A 22,658-nucleotide genomic window follows, 5' to 3' on the forward strand; every position below is an offset into this window, starting at 1 on the left:
TGCTCCGATTGGGGTGCGGACGTTCCTGGCGCAGGCCTCTTCGTGGCCCTCGGGATTAGTACCTGCTCGCGCGGGGAAGCTAACGTGCGCCGAAATTGAGTAACGCGGTGACCTTACATCCGCCGTATGTAGGTAGCGGTAGTGCGTTTACTGTGGATGCTGTATACGTGCAATAAGATACGCCTGATTTTGGACCTTTCCGCTATGTTGGCCACGTCTGCGAGTCCCTCCTGTCGACGTGTGACGGCTGGGTGCTCAGTATACAGTGTCCCTATTGATATGACCGCTAGTATGACGTTACTAAGCACTTGTAAGTTACTGCTGACTTGAAGACCGACCGCCTGCAAATGCAGCGGTATATGGCACCGTCTTTCGAAACGAGATTATTGTCAGCGACTATGTACCGCGTTCACAGGGTTCACAGCTAAAGGACAAGGCCCAGAAGGACCAGCAAGCTGTAGACTACTGTGCATACGTATGCGCCCGCAAGGCCGCACTGTCGCTCACAGTCAGCCTCGCTCAACGCGACCACGGAGACGCTTGGGGGTGTTCATGTGTATGCCTGTATTTGATGCCGGATTATATCTAATGCACAAGGTGGTATGACAGCGACTACGACGGATCTATTCTAAAACGCACGAAAGCAAACTCGACCGACCGACCTAGACATTGTAATACTCGAACGCGGGGTTGCCAGGCTCCGCGCTCTCTATCAGAGCTTTGGTCAGGACGGACAGGTCTTTTGACTTGGCCTCCTCGACAGACAGGACCTCGGCGTCTGCGAGGTTGAGCGTCCGCTTGAGGTAAGGCAGGATCTCGTGGAGCACCTTGACCTCGGAGAAGGGCACGGTGCGGTTGAACGCAGTGTGCGTGCCGAACTGCGTCATACGTTTCTATACGGAAGCAAACATAGAATCAGTCATGCGACGCAGCGGGCACTGCAACAACAGAAGACCAACCTTGAACGCCTGCACGAACGGCATCGCACGCTTGTCCTTGATGAGCCCGCGCTGGGCGAGGAGCTCGCGCACCTTCTGGTCGTCGACCTTGTCGTGCTCCTCCGAGTACGCCTCCTTGACGATCTGCACGCACTGGTCCTGCCACTCGGGGAACGAGTGCGTGACGTAGATGCGGACCGCGCGCGGCTTCTTCGGGTCGTACGTCGCCTGGCCCTGCTTTCCCTTGTTCATCTTCTTGAGCAGGGACAGCTCCGCGTCGCGCATCGTCTTGATCGTGCCGCGCATGTACACAGCCGAGTCGAGGATCGACTGGTCGACGGTGACGGTGGGCTCGGGCCACTGCGCAAGCTGTACGGACTTGGGCTCCTTGAGGATCGTCGTCCAGACGTGCTCGGAGAAGTGCGGGGCGATGGGGAGGATGAGCAGCGCGGCGGTGCGGATCCACCACTCGACGAGGTCGCCGTGCATGCCGAATTCCGCAGTGACTTCGCGATACCAGTCACGCGTAGACTGGAGCTCGTAGAAGCCGAACTTGAGGGCGTCCTTGAACTGCATGCTATAGGATATGGTGGGTCATGAGCATAAATTTGACACAGCTTCAATCCGGCACGTACGCAGCGTAATAGTGCTTGGTCTTAGCAATCAAGTCGTTGACCTCGTGCTCGAAGACGACATCATGGTAGTTCTTCTCGCCTTGGCGCAACTTCGCCTTGTCCTTGATCATCTCCTGCGGGAATGTGTCAGCCGAGTCGACGGTCAGAAACGTACGCATACGCACATCACACCATGCTATGAGCGTGTGCAGGCGCAAGATGTTCGCGTTGGCGGTCTTCTCGTCGAAGTTCGCGTCCTCGATACCGTCACCAGCGTCGGCCAAGCACAGACGCGTCGCATCCGCGCCGAACTTCTCAACGCACTGGCGCATCGTCATCGAGTTGCCCTTGCTCTTGGACATCTTCTGGCCGTTGACCATCAGATGTCCGTTCGTGCGCATGCTGAGCGGCCACTTGTCCTCGGGGAACAGCGCGGCGTGGTTGTAGATGCAGAACGTCAGGTGGTTGGGGATCAGGTCCTTGCCGGACGAGCGGACGTCGAAGGGGTAGAAGTACTCGAACTCGTTCTTCATCACGTCGGCCTTCTCCTTCGGCATGGGCGCGTTCTCGGGCCAGGGACCGTTGGTGAGCACGTAGTCCCAGATCTCGTCCGTCATCTGGTCGGCAGTCACGCCGAGAGAACCGGGCTGGCTGCCGTCAAACTTGCCTGGCGGGGATTCAGTAGCCCGTCGTCGAGTATGAAGAAGCGTGACTCACTTTGCAGCAGGTGTGCAACCGTGTAGTAGGACATGTAGATCGTGGAGTCACTCAGAGACTCGACCAGGAAGGTCGGGTCCCAAGGAATCTTCGAGCCGAGACCGTACGTACGTGCGCAAGCCCACTTGTTCAGCCATGCCAGCACACCCTCGAATGCGTTGCGAGTCTCAACGTTGTACGTCTCCATTTTCGAAACGAGCCTATAGGGTGGCGGTGAGCAGGATACACCTCATCAAACAGAAGGAACTTACTTCTCGGCCTGTGCTCTCCAGGAAGGCTCGCCGTAGTCCAAGTACCATTGGTCCATGAGCGCGATAACACATTCGTCCGAACTCCGCGAGATGATGAGACCCTCGGGCTCAGCGTACGCGAACGCCAGACCGGACTGGATCAGCTTCTCACGCACGCGCGGCTTCGCCTCCTGCACAGGCATACCCTTGAACTCGCCGACAGTCATCGTGCCGTTGTAGAAGCCCTCCTTGTACGCGATCTCCTTTGCCTCGGCCAGCTGCTTCGTATCCTTCTGGGACTGGATCTTGAGCTGCTTGATAACGGCGGGCGCAGTCATCTCGCCATACGTCGGGGTGGAAATGACCGGGACGGGGTCATACGCGCACCACGAGGGCTCGATCTTGTAGAACTCGGGCTTCTTGCGCAGGTCGGTGAGCGTCTGGAAATCGTCGGGCGAGTCGGACGGAACGGAAGTGACGACGCCAGTACCCTTCGTAGGGAGGACGTTCTCCATGGGCAGGACGTAGACCTCTGGGTTGATAGACAGTGGCGCCTTGATCTTCGTTCCAACAAGCAGGGAACCCTCGATCTCCGTCAGCTGGTTCACCTGTCCGCGAACGGCCGTAAGGCCCTGGAACGCCATGTTGCGTGCGGCGCGGTATGTGCAAACGTACGCCTCCTGGTCGTTAATCGCGAACACGCCGTACTTGATCTGGGTGCCGACAAAGCAGTTGGTCTGACCGTACCTTCAAGAGGCGTCAAACAATGTATGTAGAAAAACGCATAGTTACTCACATAGTCTCCGGGCGCAGGGTCGCAGCAACGAGGAAGACCTTCCGATCGCCGACCTTGTCCTTGATAGCCTTGCCAGCGGCCTCGCTCCAGCTCACGACCTCCATCTTAATACCAGTGTACTCCGTCGGACCCAGAGCCTCACCCTCCGATCGGTCATGGTCCATGCATGGCTGACCGTCCTTGGGACTGTAGACGGTATAGCGCTCACCGAACTTGATCTTGCCGAGCTTGTAGAGTTTCTTGGTCTGCCAGCGAACGAACGAGTCATAATACGGGTTTGCGTCGGTCGTGATGAAGGTGCGTCGCCAGTCTATCCTCGAGCCGAACAGCTTGTTGTCCTCCTGCAGGAATGTTCAGAAAACTGACGTCGCGCGCGCACGCGACCACTCACCATGCAGATTGGCGGGTAGTACTTCAGCCAGTAGTAAGGGTCCGCGAACTTTTTTATCTCCTCACGAGGTACGCCCATGGACTCCATGATCTGGAACTGGTATTGCAGACCGGTCGCCTTCGCCGCCACCTTGCCCTTCTTCGCCTTCGCGGGGGCATCCGAAGTCGCAGCGTGAGCGGGGAAAGCTGGTTCATCGTCTGGTACGAATCGCTCGAAGTTCTCGCCGAACATCTCGATCTCCCGCTCGATCTTGTCTGCAGCAGCCTGCGCCACAATATATATCTTCACCGTGTCTGGGATGGATGACGCGACGTACCTTGATCGGCATACCCGTGCAGTGGAAACCGTGGGGGAACAGCACACGCTCACCCAACATCCGATGGAACCCAGCGGCGAACTCGATTTTAGAGATGGTGAAAGCATGGCCGAGGTGGAGGGAGCCGTTAGTGTAGGGGAAGGGGAAGTTACCGAACCACTTGGGGAACTGTTGCTTGACCTCCGCTCGGGACAGGCCCTTGAGCTGCTCTGCGGTCGGGGCGTTCACCTCGAAGAGTCGTTCCTCCGTCCATCGTGCTTGGTACTTCAGTTCGAGTTCGCGGAGCTCGTCGCGTTTGCCCGTCTGGGCGAGCTCCATCGTGTTGGCGGAAGCGGCAGCCATGATGGTACGGGTACTCGTGAAACGAGCGGGACGTAGAGAACGTCGCCACAGAGAGAGAATGGTGGCCAATATCCCGATGAAGAAGAATAAATCTGTTCAGCAGCTGTGAGGAAATCGATGTCAGTCCGAGTCATCTGCACTGCAGCCCGGCGCAAATCAGATTTGTACCAGCACTGTCCGGGGTCTCGGCTCGGGCCCTAGGGTTTTCTGCACTGAATTTGGGGTTAGGGCCTCGGCGGAGTGTCCACGATGCTGCAATGTTCTCGAGTTGCAGGCAGCAGAGATTATAGCAACGCCAGAATTCAACAACTGCGTACATCCTGGAGTGCATGGGCTTAGCCAGGTATGCAAGCTTCATGGAATACACCAGCTAACCATCGGGGCACCTGATCGCACGGGGACATCCGGCCCGCGACCGCGAGCACTTGCCTTTGCATTCCTCCATGATCATCTCCACCATCAGATACATATACAAGCGCCGCTGTCCGTCTGGAGTTGCAGAAATACGAGTCGAGCTACTTATGTGGAAGGTTGGAATGGATTGAAGGTGAGTGCCGTCCAAAGAGCGATCAGTGCAGTCTTCGGAGCTCGTAGTATACCGGCCTCGGTCGTTGACTGGCTGCATCGGGTGGTGAAAGATGCCACAAGAAGTCACAAAGGTTGAAGCTGAAGCGCTGAAGGCGCGATCCCATTGAGCCACCTTGGCTCAGGCTGGTGCCGGTTTCAGGTCATGCGCGAATTGCCGTTGTGGTCTTCTATTCCGCCGTGATGCTGCATATGCAGAGGTCAGGGATGAGGACGAATGGTCTCACTCGTCAGTTGTTGCTCGCATCGTGTGTTCAGCGACATATGTCTGGAACCCACGACCCTAAAGAGTTTGACGAATTGTTGGCATCAGTACGAGCCTGAGCGCACTTGCAACCCGTTTTTCGTTCACCTTCTTGATGCGCTCAAGGTTCTGGTAGCCTCCGCGGTAATGAGGCTCGCATGACCATACTATGCTACATAGCCGGTAAGCACTTGCCTGCAAGCCTTTTCCAGTGCGGACGAGTCGATGTCCATTGTCTTGGTGCGAGCTGAACATTTGGACCGAGACAAGGCTCACTGCCAGTCACTCAGATCATTAGTGGCCAAAGTTGTGTTGCTCCGAACTGATAGGGATTGGCTGTCACTCAAACAGCTTCCGTCAAGAAGCGAGTGAGGCCACAAGGACCGCAGGCAGATTGACACACCCGGAGCGCCCGTTCCCGGCGGTCTGGCAGTGAGATCTCGGACAGGGAGGCACGATCACAGCGACGGGGCTAGTATATATCCGGCACCTCCCACCTCTCCCATCTGAACTTCCCCGCAGGTTGCTTCCACTCTCGCGCGTGCATACGTCGCTGGCAAGTCCGGGCAAGCTAAGGACGACGTCCCCATGCCCAGGTTCGGTCTCGCGAAATGTGAAGGTGAGTAACCGTTTTCGCCTCTGATTCACGGCGCTGGAATTGGTTTGTGGGTGTCGGTAGAGGGAGAGGTCTCGATCGAGATGCCATCTGGTAAGTGCTTTACTGTATTCCCGAATATGAGGTCAGAGGCCGAGATACGTCCGACCTCATTTCGACCCACTGCTATATAGGCTGCCTTAGGCTAATCGTCCGACCTCTAGTCAAAGGATCGGGCGGGTCCATCGAGGAGAGCTCCACTGAAAGTCCTCGGGAGTACCGGTTGTACAAGCGACGATGGATAGGACTTCTGGCACTGGTGGGTAACGCTTTGCTTGCCCCATTCCTCGCTGAACCCCATGTACGTCAGGTTGTCTTGAACATCGTCACCGGCATGGCCTTGGTGTGGTTTGGTCCCATTGCAAATGCTGGTACGTCTCCTCTGCTTCGACCCCGACCAGCGTGAACCACTCAAGATCTCCGTCATAGTTGTCAATGACTTTGGCTTTACATTGGACCAAATCAACTGGTTCGGGAATGTCGTGAACGTCGTATATCCTGCCTCTTTGGCCGTTCCATACCTCTATGGCAGACTAGGCCTGCGACGAATGGTGAGTGCGAGAACTTGCGGTATCGTTATCTGTCCCATGTGATTCACATGCTGCATGGTAGGGCTACATCGGTTCTACCTTATTTGTAGTATCCGGATGGGTTCGCTACGCCGGAACCGCGCGTTCTCTTTCCAAGTCGGGTTCCCTGGCCCTAATTATGGTCGGTCAGGTTCGTGTCCGGCCAGAAGGACCGTGTCCCTTCTCTGCTCACAAGTTCCCCAGCTCTTAGCAGGCCTGTCCGTCCCGATTTTCCAAGTTATTGTCCCTAGTTACTCTGAGCGATGGTTCGACCTCAAGGGCCGCACCACAGCCACGATGATAATGGGTCTCGGTATGTTCCTGTAGGTCCCTCGTGCGCTTGGTGAGTCGCTGAAGCACACATAGCCAACCCGGTCGGAAACGCATTGGGACAATTGATACCTCCGCTCGTCGGTACCACGAGGCAGTCGGTACGTACTTGCTCATCATCAGCCCGGAAGTTATGCCGACACTCGCCAGCTCCTCGTCATGGCCATTATATACACAGTCGCTGCTCCATTCGTCTTCTTGGTCGGCGACCACCCGCCGACACCTCCTAGTAAGGTTAACTCTAGTCACGATCTGTTCCATGGCTGATGCTCTTCAATCTAAGCCTTTGCGGCGACGCACAAACACCCGTCCATGTTATCTCTTGTCCGGGCGATGCTGGGAAAGTTGCCTCGCGACCAATATACCTACATGACGGTTCGTCAGCGGATGGATTTCACTATCATGATCTTGGTTTTCGGAATTCTCGTCGGAATGTGCGTCGCTTCACAACGTGTCTTAATCTCCACGTCTTCTGACTATCGCATCTGCTCTAGAATCAACGCGTTCACAATCTTGACCGCGCAGCAGTTGGTACGTATGTGCAGTACCTTGGTTGCAAGATTACTCACCACCCTTGGCAGGGACCGTACGGATACTCGTCTGATACTGCAGGATTCATGGGAGCCGCCCTGCTCCTGGTTGGCCTGGTCGCTGCAGCCGTCACTGCGCCTCTCTATGATCGTGTCTTCACGCATCACCTCGCGCTCTCTTGCAAGCTCCTCACCCCCATCATGGCTGCATGTTGGATTGCGCTCATCTGGGAAAGTGCGTGATTCCTCCTCGCCCTCTGTTTCAGTGATGGCATTAAGCGCTGAAACGGTCGGTTAGTCAAACCCAACAACGACGTGGTCCTGTATATCCTCATGGCCATCATCGGCGCCACGAGTCTCAGTCTGCTCCCGGTCGTGCTCGAACTCGCCGTCGAGCTTACCCGGAACGCAGATGGCAGCTCGGCGATTCTCTGGCTGTCGTGCGTACTGCCTCCACCTCTTTCCGTTTACATACGCGCTCTGGACTCATCTCCGTGCCTGCTTTCCGTCCAGGACGAATTTGTTCGGCCTCATATTTGTTCTCGGTACGTTCCAGCATGCGCCCCTCGAAGTGTCCCTGACAGATTCGCTCACACGTGCACGCCTCCCCGCACTCGCTTTCCGCCCCACCATGTGAATTGTAATTCTCTATCCAGTCGAGGGTGCCCTCCGCGCCGGACCAGACGCAGATCCGCCGCTCAACATGCACCGCGCAGTCATCTTCCAGGCTTCGCTCGTCGCGGCGGCTGTGCTCCTCATCTTTGGGGCCGAGGGGAAGCAGACGCGGCGCACCCAGGACGAGCTCAAGCGCGACCAGGCGGAGCGCGCCGCGCACGAGCATGCGCATGTCGCTGTTGTCGAGGTGCCGAGCGACAGGGACGAGAATAGCTCGCCGGAGCCTGCCCACAACCTGGAGAAGGGTGAGAGCACGCTGTCTAGTTCGGACAGTCCCGTGGGCCCTGTAGTGCCGGATGGGGGTGAGCTCCGCGTGTCTTGAGAGATGTATGCGTGTACGCGTATGGGTGGGGTTGGATCCTAGCCTGCGTGGGGGTTGTCTGTTGTAATCTTGACATTGCTGTTGTTCCGTTACTTAGGATTATGTCTACTACCCTCTTCTGGACGTGTTGTATTATTTAGAACCTAGTAATACCAACTCTGGACACAAGGACACTGCGCCGTTGGTCGAACACGCCATGGTTGCCGCAATGGGGCGATCGAGTGTCAAAAGGGGTGTTCATCATAAATGTCAATAAGTTATAAGGTGAATACAGAATGCAACTACTCCGCAAGGTTGACTCCGAAGTCCACGAAGTACGATATTGCAGCAGGCTCTGCTGTCCGCTGCGTAGTCAGGTCGTCATGTGCGATGGGCAAACGTGTGTACACATTCAGTTGAGGCCGCTGAGGTCGCGCGGGTCGGTACCTGAGCGAGAGCCGGGTCAGTCTGAGTATGGAGCAAGCAAGGCAGCGCATCCGCCACTCACCGCAGGCGCTCTCGTGCACGTCGAACTGGACGTCGTTGCCCTTCGGCGTGAGTTTCGTGATGGTGGTGCCCGTGAACCACTGGGACGGGATGGCACCCCGCAAGTCGGAAATCAGTTAGTTCTGTGCATCGCAACTTAAACAAACAGTGAAAGGTACTGACGACGAAGTGGCCGTCCACCCTCGATCCGTAGTTGACCTGGACGTTGCCCGTCACGGACGAATGCGCGACGCCTACGACGTACACGGCCTGGCGCCCAGGGGGGATCGAGAACTGGATCTGCTTGGACTCGGTCTGGCTCGTTGATTCCTCGTCCGACACGCCCCCGCCAATGCTGAGGCCCTCGAAGTCGATGCCGAAGTCTGCGTTGACCGTCGTCGTCTGCGAGACTGTCGTCTCTCCGCCAAGAGTGACGGTGATGTCTTCAGAGCTGCCTCCGCAGCTATTCAATGATATAACGTATCAGTAACCAGTCTGGGTAGCAGAGATGGTTTGGATGCGTACTTCAACTGAGGGTCGCCGAGGACACTCCATAGACGGACATCCGCGTTGTTGACGGTGTTGACCTATGAGTGTGCCTTGTTGTCAGCACATTGTCAGGCTGATGGCTCAAGAAGCAGCTGCGTACCAAGGTGCACCTGTCCGCCTTCCGAACGTTAGGGGAGCCGGGGCCGCCAGGGCATGAAGCAAGAAGGTCCTGGTTTCCAGGTCCGTCATCCCGAGGGACGAAGCCGCCGCGGGGCAGCGCGAGGCCGGTGGTGAGTGCGAGAGTAGAGCTCAGGAGAGAAAGTGCAAAGAAAGCGCCAGCGAACATCTTTGTGGACTGTCCCTTGAAGATAGAGCGAATGAGCGGATGGGCAGGCAGGTGTGGCGTCGAATGAGAAATTGAACACGAGGGACACTTCTGCACCACATTCTGCCTATATACCCCGGTGCCCGGTGGTCCGCGGGTCTTGGGCCCGACGACGGTGAGGTGCGGATCAGCAGAGTCTAAGACGTGGTCGTCGCTTGTCGCCTCCGGCACTGCTATGTCAGTACATATGTGGTCGGGCGGATGCGCTGAGGAGGACAGTGCCGTATAGCCAAGGACTTTCATTGCATATTCGGCGGTCAGACGCACGACGCTTGAAATATTTTGCACACGTCATGTCGGGTATCCCTCGTTGTACTCTGCCATCCCGCCTAAGGCCTCAGCGCTGAGTGTCCCCTGTATCAGTATCGGAGGGTCTCTCGGAGCGAAGTGAAGATGCTACAGAGTCACCTTGGTTTCTCCTTGGGACGTTGCAGACTCTGCAGAGAAACTTGAGGTAGCACCGGCAGTAAGCACTCGTGGCTTGCGCCGCATCTTGATGCGCCCATGCAACCTGCAGATCGCATGACGCAGGAGTAATACATGTTCCTGCATCAATGGCTTGAAGACAAGGAAAGCGGTGCGAGGGACGTCACGCCTTATACGGTAGGAGTTCAAGAACCAGTTGTTCCTGAAACCTGCGTAGTTGAGAGCCTCCTACCACTGGTACCGCATAACCGCAGACGATTTTAGCTCACCGATGCTTCCGGTGTTATCATTTCTCCAGGGGCAATGAATTCAGTCTTCAAGCCCTATCCCGTGCAGCACCCTATGCTGACGGGCATGTTCGGCATCCATGACTTCAGGGACCAGGGGAGACCGAGAGGAGGCCGCAGGCGGCAGCGCCCCACCGTTCGAGCCCGAGTGTTCACCGAGCCGAGTGACACACTGCCAGCCTCTCAACTGTTATTGACGAACAAAGCTTGGCCTGAGTATGCAGGAGACGCAGCCTGTACACTTCCGTACATCGCGATGTGTAGCAGCAACAGTCGGACGGCAGGCCCGAGATGACAAGCGTCTGGCTCGTACCGTCGGTGCTGCGTCGGTGTGTGGCCACCTCGAAAGTTTACTCACTTACCTCTTGGTTCTCCCCATACATCCGAGTCATCTTTCGATATTAACGGCCATCCTGCGAACAATCCTTGACCTTAGCCCGGGGTCGACGGCAATCGAGGCAGCATGTAAGCCCGGGCTTCCCGCCCCTTGTATTGAAGTTGCGCACAGTACTTGACTTTTCGGAGACAGGTCCTTGACAGCGTTGAATAATGGGTATCCATGAAGGACTGGGAGGTGCGGAAGTGATGTGTAGTAAGACTTAAAAGTTAAGACTGACGTCGGCGTTTCGCCACAGCCCCGCACGTTGCTCGGGCGTTTACACACACAACGTCCTCCACCACAACCACGACCAGCTCATCTTCATTTCTTGATCCACACCTAGACCCGCTCTATACCCTCATTGTTTCTATAATCTACGAGCATGTCCGGAACTCAAACCCCCAGCGAGATGCCAGGCGAGGTGCGTTATTCGCGGCTGGACTGTCGATGGAAGGCTTACCGTGACACGGTGCGTAATGATTGCCTCGACCTCGACCATTCATCGCCGCTATTCCCGCGCCTTCCTTGCTCTCGACCCTCGTACATTTCCCCGCCATGAATAGGGAGTGCCATCTGCGCAGAAGAGCAGCTGGGCCAGCTTCTTGAAGTCGTACGTCCCAATATCGCACTCAAGCAGCGTAGCCGATCTGATCTCTACATGAACTCGCCACTGCAACCCTGGCTTGGCTCAGGATCGCGTCCTTCTCGGGAGATCTCTCGTCCTTGACGGCACCGCCGTTCATCCTCTCGCCCATTTCCCTCACCGAGTTTCCTGGTACGATTCTTGTCGTGACTACGGACACTGGAGCCATGATATTGACGTGTCTCCACAGCGTACTGGTGTGAGCGCCCTGGCTTGTTCGCTGCCATTGGAGATGCGGAGACGGAGCAGGACAGATCAATTGCCGTTTTGAAGTGGTTCATCGTGCGTGCCCCTCATTTAAGGCGCAATAACTATTACTGAACGGCAGGCATACAGAGCACCCTCAAAGGCCAGTACACCTCCCGTAACGAGAAACTGGGATCAGAGAAGAAGTGCGTTTCATTAATGGTGGGAACATCTGATTAGTCTCGCTGACGTCAATTGTCAGGCCTCTAAACCCTGTCCTTGGAGAGTAAGCGTCCTCAAGTATATACCTGTGGCACTTCGCCAAAGCTTACTTTGACAGGCTATTCTACGGCCATTGGCCGGACGTCGATGGACGCGGTCAGACCAACCTCGTCGTCGAGCAAGTCTCCCATCATCCCCCCATCACTGCCTACTACATCTGCAACCCAACGAAGGGCCTCGCTCTGCAGGGTCACTCCGCCCAGAAGACGAGTTTCTCTGGCGGTAGCATTATTGTTAAGCAGATTGGACATGCTATCCTGACCGTCGAGCTCGAGGATGGCGGCAAGGAAGAGTTCCTTATCACCTTGCCCCGTCTGCGTATCGACGGTCTCTGGTACGGCTCGCCGTACATCGAGCTGACAGAGACGTCATATATCCAGAGTTCCTCAGGCTGGTTGTCTACAGTACGCCAACGTTATCACCTCAATTGTTGTCATGGCGCTAAACATGCCTCGACAGATCGAGTACAAGGGCAAGGGCTACTTCTCCGGTCGTTCCCATTCGTTCAAGGCTCTTCTCACCCCGCCCAAATCCACAACACCCTTGAAGAAGTACGAGGGTGTATGGCACGAGACGTCGAAGGATCTCGACACCGGTGAGATCTTCACGGATGTCACGTCACCAAAGGAGGAGGTTACCGTCGGCCCCGTCCAAGACATGCATGAGTTTGAGAGCCGAAAGCTCTGGCAGCACGTCGCGCGCGGTATCCGGGAGGGCGACTACGAGACAGCAAGTCGTGAGAAGAGCAAGATTGAGGTATGTCCCTTAGCCCTCGAATGAGCGCTCACTCTCAAGTTGTTCATCGCGAAATTTTCTACAGAACGAGCAGCGGCAACGTCGGCGCGAAGAGCAGGCGGCGGGCACCCAATGGAAGAAGTGGCACTTCGAGCATATCCCATCCGACCCCGTGTACGAGCGCCTAGTGAAGTTGTTCAACGGGGCCCCGCCCACGGAGGACACATACGTCTTCAAGCACAACCATGAGAAGACCCCCTCCGTGCGCTCTGTCTCCGTTTAATCTATGGATCGGAGCCCTTCTTCTGGAGACGGAGAGGACAGTTGTTTGGTTTGTGATGTGACGCTTCGATTCTAGATCTGTACTCCTATTATCACAGCTAGTGGACAGTTTAACCAGCTTTCTTGAGCCCGTTGAAGTTTCGGCCTGAGTCGTGCTGCGGCCGCCCATTTGTCTATCTTCGCGTTCGATTGCGCATGTTTGATCGCTGGAATTTCATCTGATGTCCGCAGTCCGCTACGGCATATAAAGCCTGCCACGACTGTGTGAGGCGCCTCCACTGTCATTGACCTCATCGACAACTCAGCCACAATACTCACGGCTCGTTGCTCGGCTATACTGGTGAGAACTCGTTCATTGGCACTTTGAACAGAGACTAATGCATGAATTACAAAATTTTTCTGCCAGTCTCCTTCGTCAGCTTATAATTATCAAGGCACGTACGACGTTTGCCGTCTCGTCCGATGGTATCCATCCCCAGCAGCGAAGACTGCAATCACAATGCAAGACGCACGGCGCGACTGCCCGTCGAAGTCGAAGGTCTTATCATATCCCAGCTCCGAACCGACAAGCCCACCTTACTCAACTGCTCCCTTGTCAACGACTCTTGGCTTCAGCAAAGTCGAAGCGCCCTTTTCGAAACCATCGTCGTCAAGTCTGTGTCCACCAACCACTTTTGTTCGTTCATGAATATGCTCGACAGCGCGCGATACGTCCGGGAATCTATCCAGGATCTCACTCTCCAAGCGGGCCCGCCGCGCTCGTCGGCGGCTTTGTGGCTGAGCAGCGATGGCCTCCGGCAAAGTTGGCCAGCTATCGACCGCGTTCTGTTGAAGACTATCGCCTCAAAGGTGCCCAAGCTCAAGCGGCTGTGCCTCACGCAGGTCCGGTTTATCGAGCGCAAAGGGGTTCAAAATGGCGACGAAGACGAACACCCTTCCACCCTGCAGTTAAAACAGCTGCGCCTGTCGAGCCTGGGGTACATGCCGCATGCGGAGATCATCCCCATGCTATCAAGCCTGTCCGCGTTCTCGCAGATCGGCGAGCTCGAGTTCTATCACTTGAAGACGTCGCAGACTCTGAAGCCGGGACAGGCCAAGGGAGAGTTCCGGCCCTCTCAGGAGCCAGCGAGTATCATGACCGGAAGCACGACTTTCAAGTTCCCCATCCCCGCTATCAGCTCGTTCAAGTTCTCCGCGACCCATGCCACCGCTGTCGAGTTCTCCCGTTCGGTGTACGCCATGCTCGCGAGCAAGGGGAACTTCAGCGCACTGACGTCGCTTTCCTGGGCGGGGGACGACTGGATCGCTCTCGAGGAGATGGCACCATTCCTGCAGGCGACCGCGCCGCACCTCCGTAGTCTGAGGCTCAACATGGGGACGTGGGTGTTCGAGGGCCGTCGCAACCCTCCCGGGTCCCCGCGGTACTGTGCGTGATCTCTCAGGTTTCCATTCGTGCACTGTATCGTTGACGATCGTGCATGTGCGACGCAGTTAACAGATGGGACCGCATCGTCAAGCTCTCCGACACGCCGCTGCTGGAGTCGCTGACTCTGACCTACAACGCGCCGCCGGGGCGCGAGTCCCATGAGGTGCTCTACCCCGTGTTCTCTACATACACATACCTGCTCTCTCAGATGCCTCCGGCTCTCCGGCATCTGACGCTGCGGTTCCCGCTCCCGGACGACGGACAAGAATGGGACATGACCAAAGACGAGTATCAGCAATGGTACCTTGACCAGCTTACGGAGAAGCGGGCGCTGTGGGACGAGCTTGACTTGACCCTCGACCAGTCGACAAGTTTGCACGCGGTGAGGGTGGTGTTCTCCAGCCGTTGGGACAACATGCTAGACCGATTAGACCCTGCGGTCGTGCAAATGATGTATCGAATGCATGCGAAGGGCATCTTGTGGGTGTCATGGCAGGCGAGTATCTCATTCCTTCTCATGCAGTCCGACTTGTCCCCTCATCCGGCGTTACAGGGCATGCCTTACTCGTTCGAGTAGACGCAGCGATGCACAGAAGCAGCGGCATATTAGAAGACCAGGGAACGGACTATACTGTATTCAAGCACCCATGTACGGTGAATAAACAGGCAGAGACGACACGGGATACAGGATATACATAACGCTGCGACTGGGTCGCACAATCGTGTTTTCGGCGCACGTTAGCTTCCCCGCGTGAGCAGGTACTAATCCCGAGGGCCACGAAGAGGCCTGCGCCAGGAACGTCCGCACCCCAATCGGAGCAGACGACCGTACCTCGGGGCCGTTCTTGACTCGGGCACTCGCTTCCAGAGTCCTCCGAGCGGCGTCGACTTTCCGTGGATTCCACAGCTCCTGCCAGAGTGTCTCGTCAGCGCAGGGACGAGAGTATGCAATCGAATCGACGTACTTTTTCTGGAGAACCCACTAGCCTCTTGTCTTCCTCTTCCAATGTCGGCCATTTTACGCTGGCCCGTACTATGCAACCCACGCACGGCACAGGCCCCTCGAGTCGAGACGAGGAGTTCCTGAACATGATTGGCGCACGTTGCACAGCAGAGCCAACGTCTTTCAACTCCAACTCCATTTGTGTGGTCCATCCTGAGCAAGAGTCGTTCAACAACGTCTACATGTACAACGAACGCGCGCAACTCACCGAGAGACGTCTTCAGTGTGCCCGTCTTCACGATTGCATGCGCTTTTGGGCAACCCAGACCGAGGGCGACGATACGCATGGGACTTTCGGCGTACAGCGTCTCCCCGGCTATCATCTTTGGGTGCTCGCATGCAAGCGCATCAAAACAAAAAACGAAAATGGTCAGCTTCAGAGCGGGTGAAGAACACATACGCGTGCTTGGTTTCCAAGTTCGTAACCTCCCACAAGAAACGCGTGCTCTTGCGTCCTGCGCGCCAGACGGGGGGCCCAGACGCATCCCGCACCGATCATCATGTTAGAATCGGTTGAATCACCAACACAGACCCCACCCACACCATCTTCCGAGAAGAGAGACAGTGCTTCGCGTGCAGGGTGGTCCGGTGAGGTGTTCCCGATGCGATATCGGCTGCATCTAGACACCTCACAGGGACCGGCGCATGCTCACGTACGGCGCAGGTTCAGTGAGCACGCCGGGAGTCTGTGTTGGGGTCCCTGCCCCGGGCAGTCTTGAGAATCAATCGAGACCGAGCCTCCGTATGGCCCCCTCCTGCATCGAGGAAGATGGGGTTAGGTATCGATGAAGAACAAACACCGCTGATGAGGACGTACCATTGAACTCAAGGCTCCCCGCTGGCGACAGGACGCCGGGCCCACCACGGTACACAACGCATGCGAAAGAACTCCGCCCGAAAGGGCGGGAGAGCTAGCAGGGGAGTGAGGTGGGTGGACCCGAGCGCGTACGTCGCCACCCATGCCAGCGGCACGTTGTCGGTTTTGGCGTCCGTGAGGAGTCCTGGCCGACCAGGGATCCCACCCGGCTACACCCCGAGACAGCCTACGACGAACCACGGGTCGCGATGAGCGATGTGGTCGTACGAGGTGCGGAGCATCGACGCCTGGGCCTAATCACCCACTCGAGCCCCATGTGGCATGCGCATGGGCGCGGGTGCCGGGGCGAGTGAGCGTTGGCCACCTGTTGACCGGGAACGGCACGCCACAACGTTACCTGAGCCGACGTCAGCCGCGATCAAGTGAAGGGAGGTGAAGACAAGAGACGTACGTTTTCACACTGTGGCGACCTGGGCATCGACGCTGTAGGGAGTGGTGAGGGAAGTGGCGGGCAGAGCGTGGTTGAGTGGCGTACCTTGTCGCATCGTGCCCGTGCAGTCCTGAGGTTGTTTAGATTCATAAGGGGTTGGTGGCGGTGATCGTGTTGTTGCTAGCGATGCATATGATGGTGGGGCATGGGCGGCGGAAGAGGGCCGCGTCGAGGAGCATAGGACATGGTGGTGGTTGTGGGGGAAGTTGGGTGAGGACGAGGAGGCGGAGAGCTCGGTCTTTTAAAGAGCAGAGGCTGACGCCACCGGGACCCTCCGGCTTCTGCCAGCCTCAGAAGGCGAACAAGGAACGCTTTGGGCTTTTGTTCGGGTCCCGGGCGCTCTTGCCTAGAAAGGTGTAAGGCAAGGGCCAGCTGCTTCTGGCCGCTTCTTGTGGTGGATGACCGCGCGATAATCAGCGGAGTTTCGTAGGGCGGCCAGTCGGTAGCAATACTCGATGCACATCGTCGTGCAGCCGCATCCTCGTACTGACAAGATCCCAGCTTGTGGTGGTCCCACATCCTGCGGGAGGTAATTTGTTGTCGGGAACTCCTGGGTCTGAAACAGAGTCGTCGTCGAGCATCGTTGGCAGGGAGGAACAGCCTCTGAATGCGTCGTATTTGTGTCATGTTTGTTCAGGTGGGCGGCCTCACGAGTCACTGTTCCTTGCCCATATTCGTGTATCAGTCCCTTGTGCTCCGACGAAGCGAAGCAACCCCCGGAGTTCGACACGAGGATCCAAGGATCCGGGCGGCCCTATTGACTGTTCAGCTGACGTTGCGTGGAAGTACTATACGGATAGGACAGTACCATCGATATGACTGCCAAGGCTATTCCTGTACAGAGACTGCATGGTCGTCGCCTCTAGATTCTAACGTAATTTGCCTTTTCAAGCGTAGCTTTGGAGAAGGATATTCACATCATTCAATGCATGATGAACTGCAGACAGACGATGGAAGTTTTATGTTGCAAAGGCCGCGGGTGCCCCTCAGACTGTCACTCGGGTACGACTCGGCAACCTCCGCGTACTTATGTATCGTGACAACGTGGCAGCAATTTCTGGCGAGTGAGGCTGCTGCAACCCCCGAAGATGTCCATTAATGTATCACAACCCACTCGGAATCTTTCTATCTACTCATACATATCATACATAAGAATACATACAGCGATAGTCACAGTGCCGAACCAAATACAGACTCCACCGGCAGGTCTACTTGAACGAAGCAACGGTCCAGAGCACAGAGCGAGGAACATGACACATAGCAATTCGAGAACATCTTGAGGTACTTGTGGATCGTGAGGCATTAGTCCTTGAAATGCTTCCTAGCATAATCATCAAGCTGCCGGAGGAAGTCATTCTGCTCGTTGAGCGTCTTCTGTGCGCTACAGAGGTCATCGCATGAGTACCGGTCCCAGGCGAACGAGAGAAATATAATACTCACAACTCTTGAGCAAACTTCGGCAGGTCCTCTGGAGCCTGCAGCAGGCCCTGCTCTATGAGCGCACGCTGGCGGGTCCGAAGCCTAGGCATTCCGCGATCAATATCACGCGCGTGCTCCCGGAGAAGATGAGGGAGACTCACTTTGAGCGAGGGCTCGGCGGAGGTTTGTGGTGTTTACGCCGAGGCGGCCACTCCGGCACAGGCGACTTTTCCTTGCCAGACTGGCGTCGCTGCTTCGCCTTCTTGATGGCTTTCTTCTTTTCCTATCAAGCAAGGCGCATCAGGAGTAGTTCTGGAAGCGCTGTCATGCATACACACCTCTAAGAGCTTCTGCATTCTCTGCGCTTCGATGGTGCTCTCTGCGATGAGGTCGTCATTGCGATGGGTGTATTTCACCCCGAGAGCGCTGAGAGTCTTCTCAATGTCATTCGGTTGGTGCTTGACTTCGGGCGTGTCTGCAGAGATGCTCAATCGAGAGATAACGGGTCCAGTAGGCGAAAAATGCGCACCATCATCGAAGAGGAGGGCCCCGAGACCGCGCAGTTCGTCCTATAGGGTGTTGTTAAGTGACTGTATGCGCATTGCTCAAAAGCTTTCGCTCACGTATTCCTTTCCCGTCTTGGCCTCCTCTTCGTACACCCACTTCACTCCGTCAGGCTTTGTCTTGGGACGTCTCGCGCTGCTACTGCCGCCTCCACTGCCCATGTACGCAAACGCCCAGTCCAGGTCGCTGATGTTCGCTTGCTCGATCTGTTGATTGGGCTCGTCATCATCCAACCGCTAACAGAGCAGAAGTGGGGCTTACCGCCATCTTCGTAGCGTAAGTATGTTCATGGAGCTTGAAGATATTCCGGATACCAAACAGCTCGCCTTGCTTGCTCTTGTCTCCTTGGACGCCCTCAAAGTACCTGTCAGGCAAGATGTCAGCGAGCTGCTCACAGGCGCGATCCAACGGACTAACCTCGTTTGCAGACTCGCATTGTACCCGACCTGCATCTGCTGCTGCTTGTACACTTGGCGGGCATATATGAGCTCCTCGATCGAGCCTGCGCCCAGAAGACGATACACGGCGACGTCGCGCGTCTGCCCGAACCGATACGCGCGGTCCATCGCTTGCAGATCGTGGGCGGGGTCTTGAGTAATAGTCAGTCAAGGCTCTTCTCGGAAGTCTTGCTGACTTACTCCAGTTGGGGTCGAAGATCACAACCTTATTCGCTGCTGTCAAGTTCAGACCGGTCCCTCCAGCCATGGTCGAGATCAAGAAGATGAAGATGTCGGGATTTTCCTGGAATCTGTCGATCATAGGCATACCTGTCCGTAGTGTCAGTACGTCCGGTCCGTAGTTCATCCATTCCGGTAGCGCTACATACGTTCGGACTGCTTCGTTGAGCCATCGAGCTTCACGAAACCGTACCCTACACACCACCATGTCAGCATACTGTGCATGCATACACGCGACGAGACGCACCTTGCCCGCTCAGGTGGAAATCCAACATGTCAAGCAGCTTGACAGACTTGGTGAAGATCAAGACCTTGTTGGTCCGGTCTTTGCGCCACTCCCTGAGTAAGGTCTGCAAGACTTGCCACTTGCCACAAAATTCGGGCCGGAGCATCGAGGGGCCGTACTTCGGTACGATTCCGTTGAACGCCAGCCTAGAGAGCTCCCTGTTCCGTGCCGTCTGTGAGGGAGTCAGTAAGCTCCGGGCCATAGCTTGACGGGAGAATCCAGCGCACCTGATCGGTCGTATCCGTAGGGGCTGCACACACATGGTCAGTCAGGGAGTTGGTAGATCGAGTCGCCTCACTCACAAGGCAGGATGAGGGCAAGATGGTTCGAGATCTTGATCAGTGTCGACATGTATTTGAAGAGATCCCCTGGGTGGACGGGGTGACAACATTTCTTCCGCCTGCGGATGGCTCAGCATGTCACTGCGGAGACTTCAGGGAGAGGGGAACGCACGATTTCCGTGAACCGCAGTCGCACGGCTGATCTTTCATGACCAGGTTCTCGACAGCTTCGAGGCCGATGATTCTCTTGTATACATAGATCTGCATCGGGGTCAGCGGACAAAACACGACTTGGTCTGTCTTCTTCGGTAGCTATGAATCGAAAAGTGAGTTAGATGAGCATTATGGCCAAACAGAGACGAGGACTGACCTGGTCCTGAATGATTTGTTTCGTCCTGTGCACCGCACTCGTGAACAGAGAGGAAAGCGGTGTGGAAATCTGACTTACCTGCGTAGGAACAACTCTGGCAGCAGCTTCTCCGTTAGTACCTTCGCAACGAGCTGTGTGCATCATCAATCACTAGTCGGGCTCTCCGAGCAGAGAAGACGACTCACGGCTGCCGTCACATGCTCTTCGTCCGACGCAGACCTGCTCTGCCCCACCCGGAGTGGCTTCTCGACGTAGCTCTCCCACTGTTTCTTAGTCCCGACGGCCCCTGGGTTCGTCCAGTTCAAGACGGTCCATAACTCTTCATAGCCGTTCTGAATGACTACGAGGAGCGATTGTCAGTATCGTGCTCGCGTACATACATCATGACATCATGAAGCACCCACCTGTGCCGCTCAACCCGAACCTACAAGGGCACGTGAAGCGGGCGAAGCTAGTGGCCAGCTTCGACCGCGGGTTCTTGACACGATGAACTTCGTCAATGAAGATACAAGACCAGGGGAGCTCGTCAATGAGGTCGATGTCCATCCTCGCGACGTCGAAAGATGTCACCACTGCACCGGGCGTAGGTAGGTATTCTCAACAAATACGGAAGGCATGAGGTTACTCACCAACGTCAAGGCGACCCATCCTGAAATCGTTGAGAACATCCGCACGAACGGCCGGTGGACCAATATACATTCCCACTTCGAAGTATCCCCACTGCAGAAGTATCTCGGCATCAGTTGCGGTCGATACATGTTCGCGGTATGTTTACGCACTGTCTCGAACTCCCTCTCCCAGTTCCCGACGACGCTGCTTGGGGCAATGATGAGACATGTCGGCCATGTCGCGTCCGCTGGGGGCAACTTTCGAAACTTCTTCCACTCCTTCTTGTCCTGCAGCTTTGAAACATGTTTGCGCCGGCGGTCGACATCGTAATTATCCCCGGTCTTCTGCATAATTGCTGAGAGGAACGAGATGACCTGGATCGTTTTACCTGCGAATATGGTTAGTAGAACATAGCGATGGGAGTTTGACTACTTGCCCTGGACAAAGTGGCGAGTCAGTACACATCAGAAAGTACCCGCGAAGTTGGTGCACTCACCAATCCCATGTCGTCTCCAAGCAGACCACCTTTCTTCTCCGCATACCTCTTCCAAAAGAAGCGCACTCCATCCCGCTGGTATTCACGCAAGAAAGTGTTCATGCGCCCCGGGACCTTGTGCTTGCGGTCCAGGGACAAAGGGCCCGCGAACGACTGACTAGACTTCAGCTGGAAAGCGGGCCGTGGCTGCATGAGCTACAAGAGTCATAAGTACAGTTGCGCGGATGAGGCGAATTGCAGCGTACCTCCACTACGTCCGGGGGATCATCTTCAGGCTCCGTCTCAGACCCGGAGTCTTCGGCAGGTACCGCGCTCTTCTTGAATGGTACTTTGTTGGCGGTGACGGGCTTGTTGATAGCTGGAACAGGGAGCCCTTCGGTGCCAGCTCACCCGTAGCGAAGTAGAGACGCACCTGTAGCTGCTGCGGTAGCAGCTGCCGCATTATTCCCATCCAACCAGTCCAGCTCTTCAGACTCAGGTTCGGTAACGGATTCTTCGGGGTCAACGAGCTTTGCCTTCTTGCTTGGAGGTGGCTTGCTGCCGGCTGGTTGAGAGGAGGCCGATCGCTTACTGGAGGGACTTGTCGAAGGCTTCTCGTCGAAGACCTCGTCCGATTCGTACTCTGCTACGGATTAATCATGGTAGAAATGAGTTAAAATAATGCGCACCAGTGACGGAGTCATCGGGGTTAGGCGTTGGCTTCGGTGGTGCAATTGGCTTCTTAATGAGCGGCCGAAGGGCTTTCGGGGTTGGTGGTTGTACATCTTCTGGTTCGGAATCGCGGTCCTCCTCCTCCTCCTCCTCCTCTTCTTCTTCCTCCTCTTCATCGTCTGCATCGTCTTCCTCCTTCTCAGACTCTTCAACGGGGAGAATACCCAGCGGTCCTGTACACGCATTATTCAGAACAAGGTTTGAATCGGGTGGGTAAACGTGGATATACCGAGTAGCTGTACCAGCATATTCCTCTGAAGAGGAACTGCTTCTCCTCCATTCGTGTCATCTAGATGTTCGGCTCAGTACTTGCCTCGGAAGATCTCGGAGCGTATTTACCAAAGGCCGGTGAAGGGGAACGATCGTCGTCCCCGAGAGTGTCCTTCCGACGTCGTTTCTTCGCCGGCAAGCCATTCTTGCGAGAGTCTCCAGACTTTCTAGCACGTTTCTTCACTTCTGGGACGTACGCTCCCGGGTTGAAGTCCGGGTCTGAGTCCAACTCTGCGAAACTCGTGAGCACGAATGGAAGCTGCGGGGGAACAGTCGCATTACCTAGAGGTACTAAGGTCGAGGCATCATTTCCTGGAAGGTTGTCAGCAGTAGCAGAAAGGTATGGCATGAGACTGGCTAACGTTTCGCATACGCAGACCCTTTCTGCGAATTGGTAGACATAGTGGTTACGGTCAAGGTGCACAA

General features: G+C 56.0%; 7 protein-coding genes across 7 annotated transcripts; 3 read left to right on the forward strand and 4 right to left on the reverse strand.

Moving 5' to 3' along the window:
• Positions 1–391: 391 nt before the first annotated feature.
• L226DRAFT_483261 (leucine-tRNA ligase) lies at positions 392–4,468 on the reverse strand. Its single transcript, XM_067677001.1, has 9 exons — positions 4,003–4,468; positions 3,687–3,950; positions 3,296–3,636; positions 2,521–3,246; positions 2,270–2,469; positions 1,738–2,219; positions 1,574–1,686; positions 960–1,515; positions 392–893 (listed from the first exon to the last, which is right to left on the reverse strand). Exons 1-9 carry the CDS (start codon positions 4,342–4,344, stop codon positions 663–665), a joined length of 3,255 nt encoding a protein of 1,084 aa, XP_067537578.1. The 5' UTR covers positions 4,345–4,468; the 3' UTR covers positions 392–662.
• A 1,230-nt stretch (positions 4,469–5,698) lies between these two features.
• On the forward strand, positions 5,699–8,432 carry L226DRAFT_611392 (MFS general substrate transporter). Its single transcript, XM_067686282.1, has 15 exons — positions 5,699–5,792; positions 5,853–5,882; positions 5,993–6,087; positions 6,139–6,199; positions 6,258–6,379; positions 6,441–6,548; positions 6,602–6,710; positions 6,764–6,828; positions 6,878–6,956; positions 7,011–7,161; positions 7,222–7,258; positions 7,309–7,492; positions 7,556–7,697; positions 7,771–7,802; positions 7,914–8,432. The coding sequence occupies exons 1-15, from the start codon at positions 5,762–5,764 to the stop codon at positions 8,252–8,254; spliced, it is 1,587 nt and encodes a 528-aa protein (XP_067537579.1). The 5' UTR covers positions 5,699–5,761; the 3' UTR covers positions 8,255–8,432.
• A 213-nt stretch (positions 8,433–8,645) lies between these two features.
• On the reverse strand, positions 8,646–9,554 carry L226DRAFT_459809 (uncharacterized protein; the record flags this gene model as incomplete). Its single annotated transcript, XM_067675547.1, has 5 exons — positions 8,646–8,680; positions 8,742–8,820; positions 8,903–9,182; positions 9,245–9,306; positions 9,369–9,554. The coding sequence occupies 5 exons, from the start codon at positions 9,552–9,554 to the stop codon at positions 8,646–8,648; spliced, it is 642 nt and encodes a 213-aa protein (XP_067537580.1).
• A 1,048-nt stretch (positions 9,555–10,602) lies between these two features.
• L226DRAFT_533021 (Oxysterol-binding protein) lies at positions 10,603–13,071 on the forward strand. The gene is made up of 11 exons (XM_067680370.1): positions 10,603–10,771; positions 10,836–10,880; positions 10,942–11,106; positions 11,249–11,295; positions 11,378–11,460; positions 11,519–11,610; positions 11,665–11,720; positions 11,777–11,800; positions 11,855–12,200; positions 12,256–12,552; positions 12,617–13,071. Exons 3-11 carry the CDS (start codon positions 11,068–11,070, stop codon positions 12,812–12,814), a joined length of 1,182 nt encoding a protein of 393 aa, XP_067537581.1. The 5' UTR covers positions 10,603–10,771; positions 10,836–10,880; positions 10,942–11,067; the 3' UTR covers positions 12,815–13,071.
• A 33-nt stretch (positions 13,072–13,104) lies between these two features.
• On the forward strand, positions 13,105–15,052 carry L226DRAFT_533022 (uncharacterized protein). The gene is made up of 4 exons (XM_067680371.1): positions 13,105–13,153; positions 13,220–14,239; positions 14,305–14,735; positions 14,793–15,052. Exons 2-4 carry the CDS (start codon positions 13,276–13,278, stop codon positions 14,814–14,816), a joined length of 1,419 nt encoding a protein of 472 aa, XP_067537582.1. The 5' UTR covers positions 13,105–13,153; positions 13,220–13,275; the 3' UTR covers positions 14,817–15,052.
• Positions 14,750–15,703, reverse strand: L226DRAFT_357291 (uncharacterized protein). Its single transcript, XM_067674195.1, has 3 exons — positions 15,451–15,703; positions 15,205–15,395; positions 14,750–15,149 (listed from the first exon to the last, which is right to left on the reverse strand). The coding sequence occupies exons 1-3, from the start codon at positions 15,638–15,640 to the stop codon at positions 14,877–14,879; spliced, it is 654 nt and encodes a 217-aa protein (XP_067537583.1). The 5' UTR covers positions 15,641–15,703; the 3' UTR covers positions 14,750–14,876.
• Positions 15,704–17,851: 2,148 nt separating this feature from the next.
• Positions 17,852–21,105, reverse strand: L226DRAFT_459287 (uncharacterized protein; the record flags this gene model as incomplete). Its single annotated transcript, XM_067675504.1, has 20 exons — positions 17,852–17,930; positions 17,990–18,070; positions 18,130–18,251; positions 18,307–18,443; positions 18,498–18,537; positions 18,592–18,738; positions 18,794–18,896; positions 18,950–19,121; positions 19,171–19,299; positions 19,359–19,403; positions 19,457–19,667; positions 19,723–19,745; positions 19,798–19,895; positions 19,949–20,088; positions 20,147–20,171; positions 20,225–20,277; positions 20,332–20,486; positions 20,551–20,718; positions 20,776–20,866; positions 20,926–21,105. 20 exons carry the CDS (start codon positions 21,103–21,105, stop codon positions 17,852–17,854), a joined length of 2,199 nt encoding a protein of 732 aa, XP_067537584.1.
• Positions 21,106–22,658: the final 1,553 nt, after the last annotated feature.

This window comes from Lentinus tigrinus, assembly GCF_003813185.1.
Source record: "Lentinus tigrinus ALCF2SS1-7 unplaced genomic scaffold L226scaffold_7, whole genome shotgun sequence".
Taxonomy (NCBI): domain Eukaryota; kingdom Fungi; phylum Basidiomycota; class Agaricomycetes; order Polyporales; family Polyporaceae; genus Lentinus; species Lentinus tigrinus.